We start from the raw sequence: 14,991 nt of genomic DNA on the forward strand, positions 1-14,991 counted from the left end.
GCCTTTTGAACAAGAGTAGGGGTTACCCGATGAAGGGATAATGATAGTAAGCTTGTTCTTCATATTATTCAATTAAATGACTGACTGCGATACTGATTGTTTTTCTGAATAAACTATGAATAAACTATAGTGAAAAAAATGATGCCGTTACATTGCAAGATAGGTACTTACCGGTTGTTAATTACCTTTTGATTATCAACTTTAATCATCAAACTAGCAAATTGCGTTTAACAGATTGTTTGAAACCCCGCCTTTGAAATGCGAACACAAAGAAAGACGTACCCGGGACCCTCAAGCAAAACGCCAATGTATACAAAGAGAAACCACTGCATATCATCACCATGGAAATTCAACATCCTAATTCCAGAGTCCAAACCAAACATGCATGGCCCCATTCATTCATTCAGCCGGCGGCACTTTACTCTAGGGCACTGCCAATGACCCGGGAGTTTCGTCATCATCACATGACCCCGTCCGCACGCCCCTACCCGGAATCGCTGCTAGCTGTGCCGAGAACACGTACACACAGTCACACACCAGACGGTAGGGTTATTTCTTGCAATGCCGAGGCCTCTAGTGCCACCTTAAACTAGACTGAAGGTTGGTTTAAAAGCTGTGGAACATGGCGAGAGGTTGGCGATGTCTTCTAGCAGCGACGGTGTTGAGTTGGACGTTTGTGCTGGCGACGTCTGTGTCCGAAACCGGAACACAGCCTGTGTCTGCCGTCCACGCCAACTTCTCTCTCACCTACAACGGGACCGTGGGGTCAGGAGGCGAGGTCACCTATATATTCACCTACCAAGAACCGCCAAACACGGTAAGCGTTTTATCTTACGGCTTCTTGTTGTAAGGGGAACATCTGTGACATGGTGGATAGATACTGGCAGTGTTGTTTGCATACCGTGTATGAAATCATGCATATAACATAACGAGTAAAGCCGGATCCTATTTATATCCACATGGGAAATATTATGTCTTCCTGGTCGCTGCGATTCATCAAAAGATCACCTAATGTTGTGGCAGGCTCATTTTCTAAATTAGCTGAGGAAAGGCATAAGGCACCCAAACTATGAAATAACATTTGCCGAGTGTCGTTTTAATACAGGTTGACAACGTTTTTACTTTCGAATGGATCCGCTTTCACTACTTGTAATGTACCCCAAATAAGGCCTTATTACAACGCCTTTCTTTGTACAACTTCCCTCTTTTCAGAGATTATGTTCCGCTCTTTATGCATAATTCAACAGAACTGCAGTTCTTTGGTATGAATTGTCCTTTGACCGGAGTCAGAAGCGTGTTGTTTGCGGAAGGCCGGAAACACAAAGTGCTTGTTCCAAACAGCGCCGAGCCAGGCGCAACAGGTGGATTCGGCGGACGTGCCTCTTTGTCCGATTCTAATTCTACGTGATTGGCGGACCCATAGCTATAATAGACTGTTTTGTAGGTGTGCACATTGAGAATTTGTGAACTTATGAATCGGCGTAATCTTCTTTCTCGATTTGCTATCTTCAGGAATTGGCAGGCCTTGGAATTGGGTCACGTTATGTGTTAGCGTACCCTTTGCGAAAATATGTTGGGTTGGGTGTAACGTAATGCACATTATTCACAACAAAAACGTGCCTACTATAAACACCTCTTGGACAAGCATGAAAAGCTTAATTTTGTGTCCTCATATCATTGCGTTATTGTACCATTTTTGTTTCCCCTCAAAGTTGTTAAGGTACTACTAACGGCCCCGTTAGGCTCAGGTACGCTTTCAAAATGGCGCCCGAGGGGTTTAGATTGTAAGCCTAGACACGTGAATATGCACAGCTGCCCCTATACAAAGAGTTCTTAAAGAAATAAACATTAGGATCTCGTTTACGCTGTTACCTGTATTGTTATAATGCTCCGATGTCTGTGCCTTCATTTATCTGGATACAATATTATCGTCTGCCCTGGGGCTATTCCGCTTCAACTATAAGTTATGATATACACATGTATAAGAATGGGCGTGTCGGCGTGATCAAGATATGTGTTCTGTTTATGATTTAGATTATTTTGCTTCCATCACTTATAGTCTACTTTATCCAACATTTTTTCGTACGTGTAGAATCATGTTAAACGCTGAGGTCAACGTTTTCTCTCTATTGAACGTAAAAGTCGTAACCATCGCTCCCCCAGTGGTAAATGAAACCCTATTCAAGTACGTGTATAATGAGCTATTAATAACCCATTTACACACATCGCCTCCACGCTTGTGCCAGAGGAACGTAACATACTTACATTTGTATAACCTAGTATACTGGACCCGACAAATGTACACGTGGTGAACCTAGAAGAGGAAAACAAAGCTTTAATTTATGAGCACACATGTGGAGCACTAACCTAAAAGTGAAGACATCAATAATCTTAAAAATTATCTGATGAATAAATCGGAATAAAAATCAATAAAATAACTTTCACACACGATTGTACTGGTTCCTGTACTGTGTCTCAAAGTTCTTGCTGTATGCATTGTTCCTAGTCACCAAAGGTTGATATTATTAGTTCATTGATTGATCTTTATGTCGATTTATTGATCAGACAGCGTCAATTGCGCTTCATCTGACACGCCCTCATAATGCCCGTAGAGAAGCCACTAAAGACCTCTATGTCCCAACCCAGGGCAAGCAATGCCCAGGACGCCAGAAGACCAGCTCTCTGACCTACATCCAGAACCTGCAGTGTTAGGGTTAGGGTTAGGGTTAGGGTTAGGGTTAGGGTTAGGGTTAGGGTTAGGGTTAGGGTTAGGGTTAGGTTAGGTTAGGGTTAGGGTTATTAGGGTTAGGGTTAGGGTTAGGGTTATTAGGGTTATTAGGGTTAGGGTTGGGGTTGGGGTTGGGGTTAGGGTTAGGTTAGGGTTCGGTCATGTGTTAGGACTTATGACCCACTCTACCCCCAGACGGAGGCGGTACGTCTGCACGTGACGAGCCCTGACGCCACGGAGTCGCACCCGCTGCTGGTGGTGGTGCGGCAGGAGGACGGCATCCTGTCCTGGCAGATCCCGCTCAGGGTGGAGGACTAGTAAGGAGTTCTTTACAGTAAACGGCGATTGTGCTGCGCTCTCACTGCGACCCACTGCTACTGGTTACATCGTTGAAAATGTAAAATGTGACTGAAAAGAGAATAACACACACAAAGCGTAAAAATATTCGCATTTTTACAATTTGTTGAGCGTAGAACCTTACCTAACTTCAATCGCAAGCGAAATGATCAATCCGCGGTTACATCGGAGGCTGACTCAGGTCAGATTTATAATAAGGTTGCAGAGAGAGCACAGTGCACGTGAGAGCGCCGTCCAAGGGAAGAGGGATATAAGAACCCCACGTTATGTAAACGTTGCCCAGACAGCATACGGCGTGGGTAGTTGTTGATATATGTGAAGAAGGTCTGATTTTTATGTGTTGGGCTAGGGTAAATGCTGTACAGTAATGGAATGGCTTGTTATCAGATGTTAAAAATGGAGGGCACCATAAGTTCGAACGTAAAGGTTTTACATCACAATACATTGCACTAGTGTCGGGGTTGCCTGAAAACTGTGCGTCGGTATTGGGGATTTTCAATTATTATACTTTACGCTTCCGCATGGTAACACACCTTGATTTATTACTGTATCTTCCCCGCAGCTATCTCTTTAACGAGATCGAGCGCACGCTGTGTCCAGCGGAGGTGGAAGAAAACCAACTGCAAGCTGACGTCAGCAAGACCGTTTACGTACAACTGACGTCATCAGCTGCTGCGAACGTGTCATACTCGCTCATGGTGACCAAAGTGGTTGATTTCGACTTCAGGTAAGTAATAACAAGCAAGCACTGTACGGACGAACCTTTCGCATGCTAGTTCGCATCGCGTATTATTCCAATCCGTTCTACTCTGTTGATTTCTATTCTGTTCTATTCTATTCTATTTTATTTTATCTTAAAATTTATTCTATTCTATTCTACTCTTTTCTATTCTATGCTATGCTATTCTATGCTATTCTATTCCTTTTTATTCTATCCTTTTTTATTCTATTCTGCAGTATGGTATTGTACTCTCTTCTCTAACTCTACTCTGCACTTCTCCACTCCACTTCACTCAATTCAAACAAACTCCACTCCGCTTAATCCACTCTACTCTACTTTACTCTATACTACTCTTCTGCACTCTATTTGATCCATATCCACCACCGCATTCCCCACAGGTACAATAACACGATGGATATCGAGGTGTCCCCCGCAGAGCCCCAGTACTTCAGCTTCAGCTTCCCTGACCAGGTGGACACCGTAGTTGTCAGGGCAACGTCACAAAACAACGAAAAGTGTTCCGTACTCTCCCTGCAGAGAGCAAAGGTCAGATACGTTTATTTCACGTATATTTTATCAGTAGAATACGACTGAAACCTGCTCAGATCTAATGTTATTAAGAATAGCAAATTTGTGCAGTTAAAGCTTCCAATAAAATGAAATATCTTCCATCCTTCATCTAGAGGTTTGGTATTTTCTGACGACAACATCTATGTAATCTGTAAATCTTTTGTCTCTAACTTTGTGCTCTTTGATGGGGACAAATTCGCAATCGGTCATGCCGTCAAAGCAAAGAGCACGCAGTAGAGTTTAGAATGAGCAAAATTTTTAGTTGAATGGCGGAGGAAAATTCACTTCACTGAAGGAATCGTAATATCACATCCTGATCGGATCTCCCTTCAACTGAATAAAAAGAAAATGTTCCATTTATTCATACAAGTGTCATAATCTGTATAGACTGACTGACAGAGAGCATCTATCCACCCATCCAGTGCCCGGTTTATGACCTGGACAGCAACATCGAGTTCTCGGGAATTTTTCAAACCTTCACCAGTTCAGCTGCCATTACTGTACAGGTACGTGTTCCAATGGACGTTTGGTGGTATTTCATGTAGATTCAAGTACGTAAACAATTTAATCTTTTCTATCCTTTAATATAAAGATAACGTTATATATTCATTTACGTTAGCCATAATATTGTATTTCCTGGTTTTGATAGTTGTTATTGGGTCTATTGTTTTGGATTTTTCCGTGTTATTGATTTTCATTAAATTGTTTGTTTTCACTGTCCTTGATGGCTATGGTTCCGCAGGTAAAGGTCGGTGAAAATTACGTGACAGTGCCGCAAAACCGTTTAGCACTATATATATTATATATGTTGTATCATGTATGTTCCGTCCCATCTGCATGCTCAAGATGTGTTTATCCTAAAATAGAGGGAACATTTTCCGGACGGGAAGTTCTACCTGGTTGTCGGGGTGAAGCCGATAGAGTTCGAGTGTACCGGGAAGGCTTCAATGATACAACCGATCACAGGTACGGAAAAGAATATGACGCATGTTATGAATTTAGCATCAATCTTCATATGCAGTCATGGACTATATATAAAAGAAATATAGAGGTTTCAGATCGTTATTCTAGGTCTAAGTTGACATTTTCCTTAATGAATTCCATGTCACCTAATTATAGAATCTTTGCCAAAGGTATTTGAATGGTTACTTTACAGGCAGAATGGACAGACAGCCGTCCATGAAGGAAGTCACGATTCACGTGGAGGAAACGCTCACAGGTTGTAGAAGCATCTCTTACTTTTCACTTATTTTTTTAAGTAATGCACCTGACAATACTTCGAATATCATGCCGCTGTTAATGTGATAATGATGGTGATTTATCTTAGATTAGGCTTAAGGTCACATTTCCAAACCGGGGCCCGACCGGGCTGTTTGTGGCAACGAAAAATAGAAATGTATTACGTAAAGATATGAGATAATTAATGCCCACAACTATTCTCTTAACATCTTGCTGTCTTTAACATAATATCATTCGTTTCCGAAAACTGTCCGGCCGGGCCCCGGTTAGGAAATGTGACGTAGGCCCTGTTGTCATTGAGCAGAAGTTAGAAGGTGGACGATCGAAGTAATTCCCGATTGATATCACAGAAGCTGACTTCGTGACCGCTGTCCTGGCCGCCCTGGCCATCTTCGGACTGTTCTACGTGGTTTCAGGACTGGTCATTCTGGGCACGTGGTTCAGGTTAGAACTGACATTTCCATCTTTCGTATAGTTGGTCTATTTCTTTCTGACACAGATTACGCCTTTTTAATTAGTCCCCAGATTGTTCTAACCAGTACCGATAGACGTCACAAAGACACACTGCCACTGGCTGACAAAATATCTTGCTCATGCCCAACGTCCCTGCTCATTCAGAAACGGTGATTGTATTCGTTGTGCTTTGCCCAGTCGATGATTGATGTCCAATACCATTTGCACCCACACAGGGACAGTAGGAATGGGAACCTGGACCGGGAGATGGAGTCGATTGAAGACAGTAAGTAGGATAATCTACATACTAGTAACCGGAGAGAACAAATTATAGCTAGCTGGTGTAGTTCATCACTATTACTGATCAGAAGATACTACAAGGCTGCCAATAGGTTTAATAACGAAAAACCGTTAACATACAAAATTTATGCCCACAGATGTAAGCATACGTCACCATTCTTTAATGTATATATAATGTTGATAACCTTATTAAAGAGACCTTTTAAAATTCCAGGTTTTCCACCAGAAAACAAGTCTCTTACCGAAAATGGAAAATCATCGTACGGTGCAACAGGAGACGAGGAGCACTCCGACGGGAGTGAGTATATCATATTTGTATGATTCTATAAACATCATCATTCAGCCGACTATTGCACAGAGAGTAGGAATGTCCAAGACCACTTTATACAGATATTTCCATTTGTCATGGTAATTTCCAAGCTTTGATATTGGTTATATCAACCTTTTATGCTCAGAACAACGAGAGACCACTCCGAAAGACACCGACGCCGAAACCCCGAGGAAAGAGTCCGTGGACATCAGCACCTATGACACTCTTGACGACATCGACACAGAGAAGGAGATATACAGAACAAAGGTATCCACAGGTCTAATTTTGTATCATCGTTGATACACACTTCCAAATGGTACTTCAACCTCATACCAAAACGTGTTCTTTGGCAGTCCTTTAAGTGCACTTGCCCTTCTCTGTGTACTCCTCCAATACCGAAGATGGCTGTCTATGTCAGTCGTTCTATTAGTCCAGGAGGAGATTCTCAAAAGAGGCTCTATTATTATGTACATGGGTCATATTAAGTCAATGCTTAGCACTGTTCTTATATGAGTTTGTCTATGAGATTCAAGTCTTCTTATATCCACCAGCGAGTCCTGTATGTTGCCGACTTGGCTCGAAAGGAGGATAAGAGGCTGAGTAAGAAGTTCAGGCTGTACAACAGGTGAATAAAATGTTTCTCTATGAAGTTGTTTTTAATCTAACCAGGTGTACATAATTCTATGGCAGTTTTAAGCACCGCACAATTTCTATTGCTTTTTATCTAACCAAGTCTACATAGTTCTATTGCAGTTTTAAACACTGCACTACCTCCTTTATTACCTCTTTTTTTCATTTGCTTCCGTAGGAATCTCATCACCATTGCAGTGTTCTATGCTCTTCCCGTGATGCAGTTGGTCTTCACGTACCAAGTCGTAAGTGAAATGAGTACTGTTGGAGGGATTGTAATATTCGATTCTTATATATAATGACCTGAAACAGAGAATATAACATGTATTGTATTTTATATATTTGATGCCCATTGTATTGCTCTGTTCATATCTTTAATGTGTCTATTCATATTAGCACCAGCACGGGTCTTGTTACGTGGTGACCATTCAATCCGAAACAAAAATTTTGAACATACTGCCACTGTCTCTTTTATGACATTCACCAGCATTACGTAACACTAACATAAAAGTCTCCAATTGCGATCCACATGTAGAAAAGGCTAAGGCTATAGCTATATTTATTCACGATGTTCTACCCTCAGATGATGAACAGGACAGGTGACCAGGATCTCTGCTACTACAACTTCCTCTGCATCCATCCTTACGGCGTTCTCTCGTAAGCAAACTGCCATCTCTACGTTTATATTGTGTTCATAATCATATCATGCTACAGTCGTATATAGTCATCAGATGCACAAAAATATCTCATAATTGTTTGTCATACTTTTAGTAATCATTTTCATAGATGATCAGGCTTTGTGATGACATGTTTCGGTAATATTGATAGGTGTGTCGAGCAGACAAAATAGGTGTGGTTGTTGCGCATTGTACGTATCGGCCACGGTACAACATAGTAACCTGTAATTTTGCGTACAGGGCTTTTAACAACGTCTGGAGCAACATCGGCTTCGTCATGCTGGGGTTTCTGCTCATGCTACTCGTCTACAGAAGGTACATTGTTACCAACATTTGGCTACTAGTGGAATTGTCTTTTAGTGATGTCCAACATTGATACCTTATTGATTAACATTGGTTTTGATAAACTATAGCTTTGTATCAGACCAAAGACTATAGTACCCATGCTTCTAATAGCAGACCTGCATTGTCAACACTCTTTATATGCTATAGTATGCTATATGAAACAATCAAATGTTTGACCTGATAACATATTGATTACTCATAACATATTGACAAAATAGTTTTGAGAGAGCGAGAGGCTGATCACTTGTTGATAAAAATGTATTTTTGTTATGTATTACAGAGACAGAATGCACAAAAAGCAAGTCGAGACTGGAGGAATACATGCAAAGCTGGCACAGGTGGGTATCTACTGCAAAGCACACTCTCACTTCGTTATCATGTTTACTTTCTTTGTCGTAGACATCTTAAATATGACCTTTCAAAACTAAGTAATATTTTCTATACCAGCATACCTGACACACAGTGTCAGTGACGAAAGATAGTGGATGCTATCTGAAACGTCTGACCGTTTCCCAAATCATATCCAGTTGCTCGAGTAACTGCTTTTTGGCGTATCTTATTACCTGGATGTCTAACCTTCATTGATGTAGCGTATCTGATATTTGATATCTGTTTTCCCATCACCAGGAGTATGGTCTCCCCAAGCATTTTGGTCTGTACTATGCAATAGGTACGTAGATCTTTGAGTGTTACTTTAAATTTAAGGTCTTCGTCAATGTCATGCACAAAGTAGCGTATAACCAGCACTTAGATATGATACTATATTTGAAACAAATACTTTCATAATATGTTATTACTTTGAGTGACGGATAGCCTGGGTCACAGAGCCTAAGTACTATTCTATATCTAAAGGGCCTCGAGCTCCTTGCACTCGCTGCCATAATTTTGAGCCCAGGTAGAAATAGAATAGTACCAAGTCTAGGTGACGAGTACTACACCAGTCTGATCTCTAATAATAAATGCAGAAATCTCCTAGCTAATCATCCGTTTTTGTGTTTTCTCCTCAGCCCTTGCACTAGTCATGGAGGGAATCATGAGCGCCTGCTACCACGTGTGTCCCAACTACAGCAACTTCCAGTTCGGTATGTGCAGCACCATAATCTTCAAGCAGATCCCACGGTGAGATGGGATAGTATCATAAGCTGACCAAAGGAGTGTGGCCGGCATGGGAGTGTGCGTTTCCCACCGAAGGTCTCAGGCCGCGTTATGATATTATTTCATTCCACTGTAGGATCTGCTCGGAGATTACAGCACCAGCGTCCTCAAGTTATACCACATGTACACATGTATTTCTAGTTGTAATCTATGTTTCTGTATAGCCGGTATACTGACCACCCTTGGGCGTAACACACTCGCTACGTTTAAGTTAATACATGTACGTTAGGCATTTGTCAATATATTTCCGGCTGACTGAAGGGGATTTCCAATGCAGTTTCCCTTTGAATTTTGATAGTTACTGGCACCTGAGTAAAAAAAAAAGTAAAATGCCACGGTCAATGCTGAAATATGCCAAACTTTGTCTAGTTTTGTCATGTGAAAGTAAGAAGAAAAAAAAAGGAGTTGGGTCCCACTGTATTGGCCGGGCTGAGACGCAGTGCCTATTCACGGGCGCGATCCCGCTACTGATCGACACGGGGACTTTTGCCTGCTTTGTTTCCAACCTGGGCCGGTGCGTCCCTCCTTAGAGGACCTGGTTGCCCTGGGCTCCCCCGGGGTAACCATATCGATGCCGAACTTAGCGTGGACGCCCGATCGCCATAGGACAGCACGCCGCAGAACCCCCGGCCTCAAGCGGTCCGCCAACCCCAGCCTCCATGTAGCTGGATTACAGGCGCGCGCCGCCACGCCCAGCTGAGCGCTAACGACAGTTTCTAGGAAGGAGGAAGAGGAGGATATAGCTAGGAGTCATGTGACTTGACGTGACGTCACCAGGTGTTGTCTGAACTGTACATGTATGGGTGATTTTGAATTGATTGTCTTGGGATAGAATAGCAAACCTTACAAATTCTCAACTCAAGAGGCGACTTGACTGAAAAACGAAAAAAAAAGATGCATTTCAATAAAAAGAAACATCGCAAAAAATATTCGTGTTCAATAAAGACTTGAATCATGCTGCAAACTGAATAATTACAGATTGAATGATATCGCAGTCAGAGATGTAATACTGACCACATCTACATTCCTGCAAAGACTCTTGAGATGAACTGTATTCCAGACACATCGTTCATGTACATTATCGGTGGGTTGGGCATGAACCTCTACTAGAATTACGGCCATTTGTTATTGGGTGCATGTATCTCTAATGAAATTTCACCACCAAATAAACTCTTTTTAAACAGAACTCTAATTTCAGACACATCTTCATGTGCATTGTTGAAGCTGGAGCTGGAGCACTGCCCTTTGTTATTGAGTGCAGAGAAGTCTATCGCTTATTTGATTTCACCGAAGACTCTTCAAATCATCTCTATTTCAGACACACCGTTCATGTACATTATCGGCGGGTTGGGCATGCTGAAGCTGTACCAGAAGCGCCGCCCTTTGTTATTGGGTGCAGAGAAGTCTGAAATCATAATCGTTTATTTGATTTCGCCAAAGACTGTCTAAACGATCTCTATTCCAGACACCTCGTTCATGTACATTATCGGCGGGTTGGGCATGCTGAAGCTGTACCAGAAGCGGCACCCTGACGTCAACCCGAACGCCTACGCCGCCTACATGTTCTTCGCTGGCGTCATCTTCATGGCTGTCATCGGAGTGGTGAGTTCGTTTGTTTGTCCGTTCCTCAATTCAGTAATATCAAAGAGCATTTTCTGACATATTGTTACACGAAAAATTTATAAAGATTTTGAATGCATGTACTATTGCATCGACCGAATAGGTTCCAAGAAACGATGCATGTATTATCATGATGGTTTTACCTTTGAAACATTCGCAGGCATATATATAGAATAAAACGTTTCAGCAGATTGAGCTTTTGTCATATTTTACCTTTCTTGTGCGGACAAGCACAAGTAGTGTCGCAAAATTTTTCACGAAATGTTTGAATACAATCACGCTGACACCAATTCAAATGCTTCGTAAATCGGAAGAAGTAATTTTGTAACCATGTAACGTAATGGTCTTAAATTTTTCAAATAGTATTGAAACAAATGATTAGTTATGTATACTTATACTACTAAAAAAGGCACGTGTAATCTGTTCAACACTCAGGTTTACGGCACGAAGGCCTTCTGGGGCCTGTTCACGTTTGTGTACATCCTCGCCACACTGTTCCTCAACATGGAGCTCTACTACATGGGCAGGTGGTCATTCGGTACGTGGAAAACTTTTAAGCTATAGAATATGTGCCGTAGAACTAGATGTTCTGTTTAGGATTTCTCCCCCTCTCTCTTTCTCTCTCTCCCTCTCCCTCTCTGCTTGCCTGTCTGTCTGTCTGTCTGTCTGTTTCTGTCTCTCTCTCTCTCTCTCTGTCTGTCCGTCTGTCTCTCTCTCTCTCTCTCTCTCTCTCTCTCTCTCTCTCTCTCTCTCTCTCTCTCTCTCTCTCTCTTCTCGAAATTCGTCTGTTACAATGATATCTATATCATACTATCATAGTAACGGAGGGGGCCCCGAATTCGCCACTTTTATCATTAAATCATCGTTTTCAGGCAGAAGTTTAATGATGTTACATGTTAAGAAGCGGCCTCAACAATAACCATAATCATGTCATTGTCCAGATCTGAAGGTGTTCAAACGCGCTTACGTCATGCTGAGAACAGACTATCTCCAGTGTACAGACTGCAAGCCCATGTACACGGTAAGTGTCAGGTATTCACAGGTCTCATGAGATTCTATAAAAGCCAAATTGAGAACTTTTCCGTCACGGTTTGACGTTCTGCTTGGAAATTTTACGAACTTTACGGCGAATTTTGACCGCACCTTCACAAGACAGACGAGTTTTGTACGATTAACAAACACGACTAATATTATCAGATCATAGATAGACTATGCCTTTAATTACAACTGTTATAGTACATCAAAGTCAAAAATATGGATGATCTAAATGTGTTCCAAAGTGATATCTGCACAATCATGTAAAGTGGCAATAAGATTTTACTTACCTTAATTGCGATATCCATTAGCCCTGTTTAGGGCTAGTCTTCCAGGATTCGAAGTTTGACTTTATTTGACAATTTCCTTTACAGAGTAGGTTTGTCCTACTGACCATAGGGAATCTGGTGAACTTGGCATTGTAAGTACCTCCCGGTCATATTCGACCTTTATGCTTTTAGTTCACAGCAATTGACATCATGGTAATCTGACCATTCATGTTAACTGCGCATCAAGGACATGTATTTCAATTGACAGTTTTGTCCCTCTATTTGTACATAACAATCACGAAATGATTGAAGCAGTTTGTGCATACCTGCAAAAGTTAAATCTTAAGCAGCACATGCCGAGTTAACTGTTTTATTGACGTCCCTGCAGAGCCCTAGCTGGTGCCATTTACCAGCCTCAGGACTTCGCGTCTTTCCTGCTCGGTATTGTCATCTCCAACCTACTCATCTACTTCGGCTTCTACATCATCATGAAGGTGCGTACAATGTCTGAACGTATCCCAAGAAACATAATGATAAATACTTTCTAAATCTTATTGTAACTGGTGAACCTTCGATTATGATTATGTGTTAGCGAAATATTAAAAAAAAACAAAGGCAACAGAGCGGCTGTAAATAAGTCAACAAAATGTATTACTAGAACTCATGATTAGTTACAGTGTGTTTGAGTCTCTACCAGATTCCGTAGGTTGCATTTGCCTTTTACTTTCTGCAACCAAAGGCGGACAAATGTTTACACCTGTGCCTGAATAAGTCCTCTGAGTACATATATCTCTTATTTAGGCCAATGTCTACAACTTTTCAGTCCTGCAAGAAGTCTGTTAGAGACTATTTCAGTGTGCTAAAAATTTTAAGATGACATTGAATGATGACGTAATTGGTACATTCTCATCTTCTGTCTCCAGATCATAAGCGGTGAGAAGATCCGGTTCTTGACGTGTCTGCTCATTTTACAAAGTGCTGCTGTGTGGGCTGCTGCTCTCTACTTCTTCTTAGAAGCCAACACGTCTTGGCAGGTATGTTAGTGAAAGATGAAAAAACCTTAAGATGTAAATGACATTAAGAAAAACCTTTGCTTCATCGTAAGTACGAAATACTACGTACCCAAACGTTGATTAGATATGATAGAAAATGTTTTCCTAATTTCTGCATATCCTATCATGAATGTGCGTTGATGAAAATGCGTAAAATAATACCTCGTCATGCTATTATCAAACCTGAAGACATACGGCACAGGATGTTTTCTTTCTTTTGGTACAATATTAAATGAGCATAGTTGAATAAACCTTATCTGATTTTTATTTGATTTGCTTATTTTACTTGTTTGGCTTATTATATACTTATTTTGTCATGACAGAAAATGCCTGCAGAGTCCCGTGCTCAGAACAGACCCTGCGTGCTGCTGGGATTTTACGACACTCACGACATCTGGCACTTTCTCTCCGCCGTCAGCCTCTTCTGTTCCTTCATTGTAAGTACTGTGCCTGATGCTGCTTCAAGTTATGGTCTTTGAATGTATTACATAATGGCATTTGAATTGTTTACATAATAGCATTTTGAAGTGTATTTTGAATGTTTAACCATGACATTCTCAGGGATATATGTCTTCTCCCGTTGTAACATTCCTTTAAGCCGCGCCTTGGAGCCTCACAAGTCATTAACATGAACCTGATATAGCCGAGCAACTGATGCTACTTTAAGAAATGTTATTTGAATGGTTTGGGGGATAGAACATTGTAACGCAAGGACGTTTTCTGGGAAGGATGACTAAGTGTTCTTTAAAAGCTTCACATTGTGCTTAAGTTTATAAAACGAGACAGGAACGGATCTCGTTGGGAATAAGAAACCCAATACGACAAAGCTGAGAATGCGCATTGAAGGTCCTAGCTATGGCAAGCAGTCAGAAAGCATACCTGTCTCATTTGGTCATAATCGAAAGTGTGCACACGTCTTTAATTTTGTTCTTCCTTCTTTCTGTAGGTCCTGCTGGTACTGGACGACGATCTTGACTATGTAAGACGGGACCAAATCGCTGTGTTCTAAGTTCGGAGTGCCATTCGATTTTAGCTGGAATTTTAAACAATATATGTACAAATGCCAAAGTTAATAATGGAATTATAGTGTTGCCTGAAATTTGTACTTGTTAGGTGGCAATGCCGGTATCGCGAAGAAATCGGATGTTAGAAAAAAGAGAAACAGCTGTAAAATCAAAGATAAGCAAAGCGTCATAATGGCTTTTAAATGAAGGATACCTCAACGATGAGTTCTTGAAATCATTAGTACAAAAAAACATAGATTAAGTGCGTGCTCAGCATAAGGCAAGATTTAAATCAAAGGTAAAATTTGATCGACTTAAGTCTGAACTTCTGAGCTATTTCCGCCGATGTCAGTAGCATCAATGTCTTTGATTTCGAGAAACACTGCATGCAACGCTTTCATTTGTGTTAAACCATCAGCGAAATTAACGTATATAGTATTACTTATTTACTACATGTTGCGCTTGTATTCTCTATTAGTTCGTGATCACGTAAACACAGCGTGCAATTTTAGATTTTGAATATTAT

At 41.2% G+C, this 14,991-nt stretch overlaps 1 protein-coding gene across 1 annotated transcript; it reads left to right on the top strand.

Annotated features, from left to right (window-relative positions):
• Nucleotides 1–533: 533 nt before the first annotated feature.
• Nucleotides 534–14,537, top strand: LOC118429153 (SID1 transmembrane family member 1-like). Its single transcript, XM_035839578.1, has 26 exons — nt 534–817; nt 2,924–3,045; nt 3,648–3,812; nt 4,205–4,352; nt 4,799–4,882; nt 5,243–5,342; nt 5,533–5,595; nt 5,966–6,059; nt 6,305–6,354; nt 6,583–6,666; nt 6,824–6,945; nt 7,230–7,303; nt 7,487–7,553; nt 7,892–7,965; nt 8,226–8,300; nt 8,611–8,668; nt 8,958–9,000; nt 9,338–9,412; nt 10,951–11,087; nt 11,541–11,643; nt 12,047–12,126; nt 12,515–12,561; nt 12,798–12,903; nt 13,333–13,443; nt 13,785–13,898; nt 14,408–14,537. The coding sequence occupies exons 1-26, from the start codon at nt 623–625 to the stop codon at nt 14,468–14,470; spliced, it is 2,454 nt and encodes an 817-aa protein (XP_035695471.1). The 5' UTR covers nt 534–622; the 3' UTR covers nt 14,471–14,537.
• The last annotated feature ends 454 nt before the right edge of the window (nt 14,538–14,991 follow it).

The sequence above is a fragment of the Branchiostoma floridae genome, chromosome 13 (assembly GCF_000003815.2).
Source record: "Branchiostoma floridae strain S238N-H82 chromosome 13, Bfl_VNyyK, whole genome shotgun sequence".
Lineage (NCBI taxonomy): Eukaryota > Metazoa > Chordata > Leptocardii > Amphioxiformes > Branchiostomatidae > Branchiostoma > Branchiostoma floridae.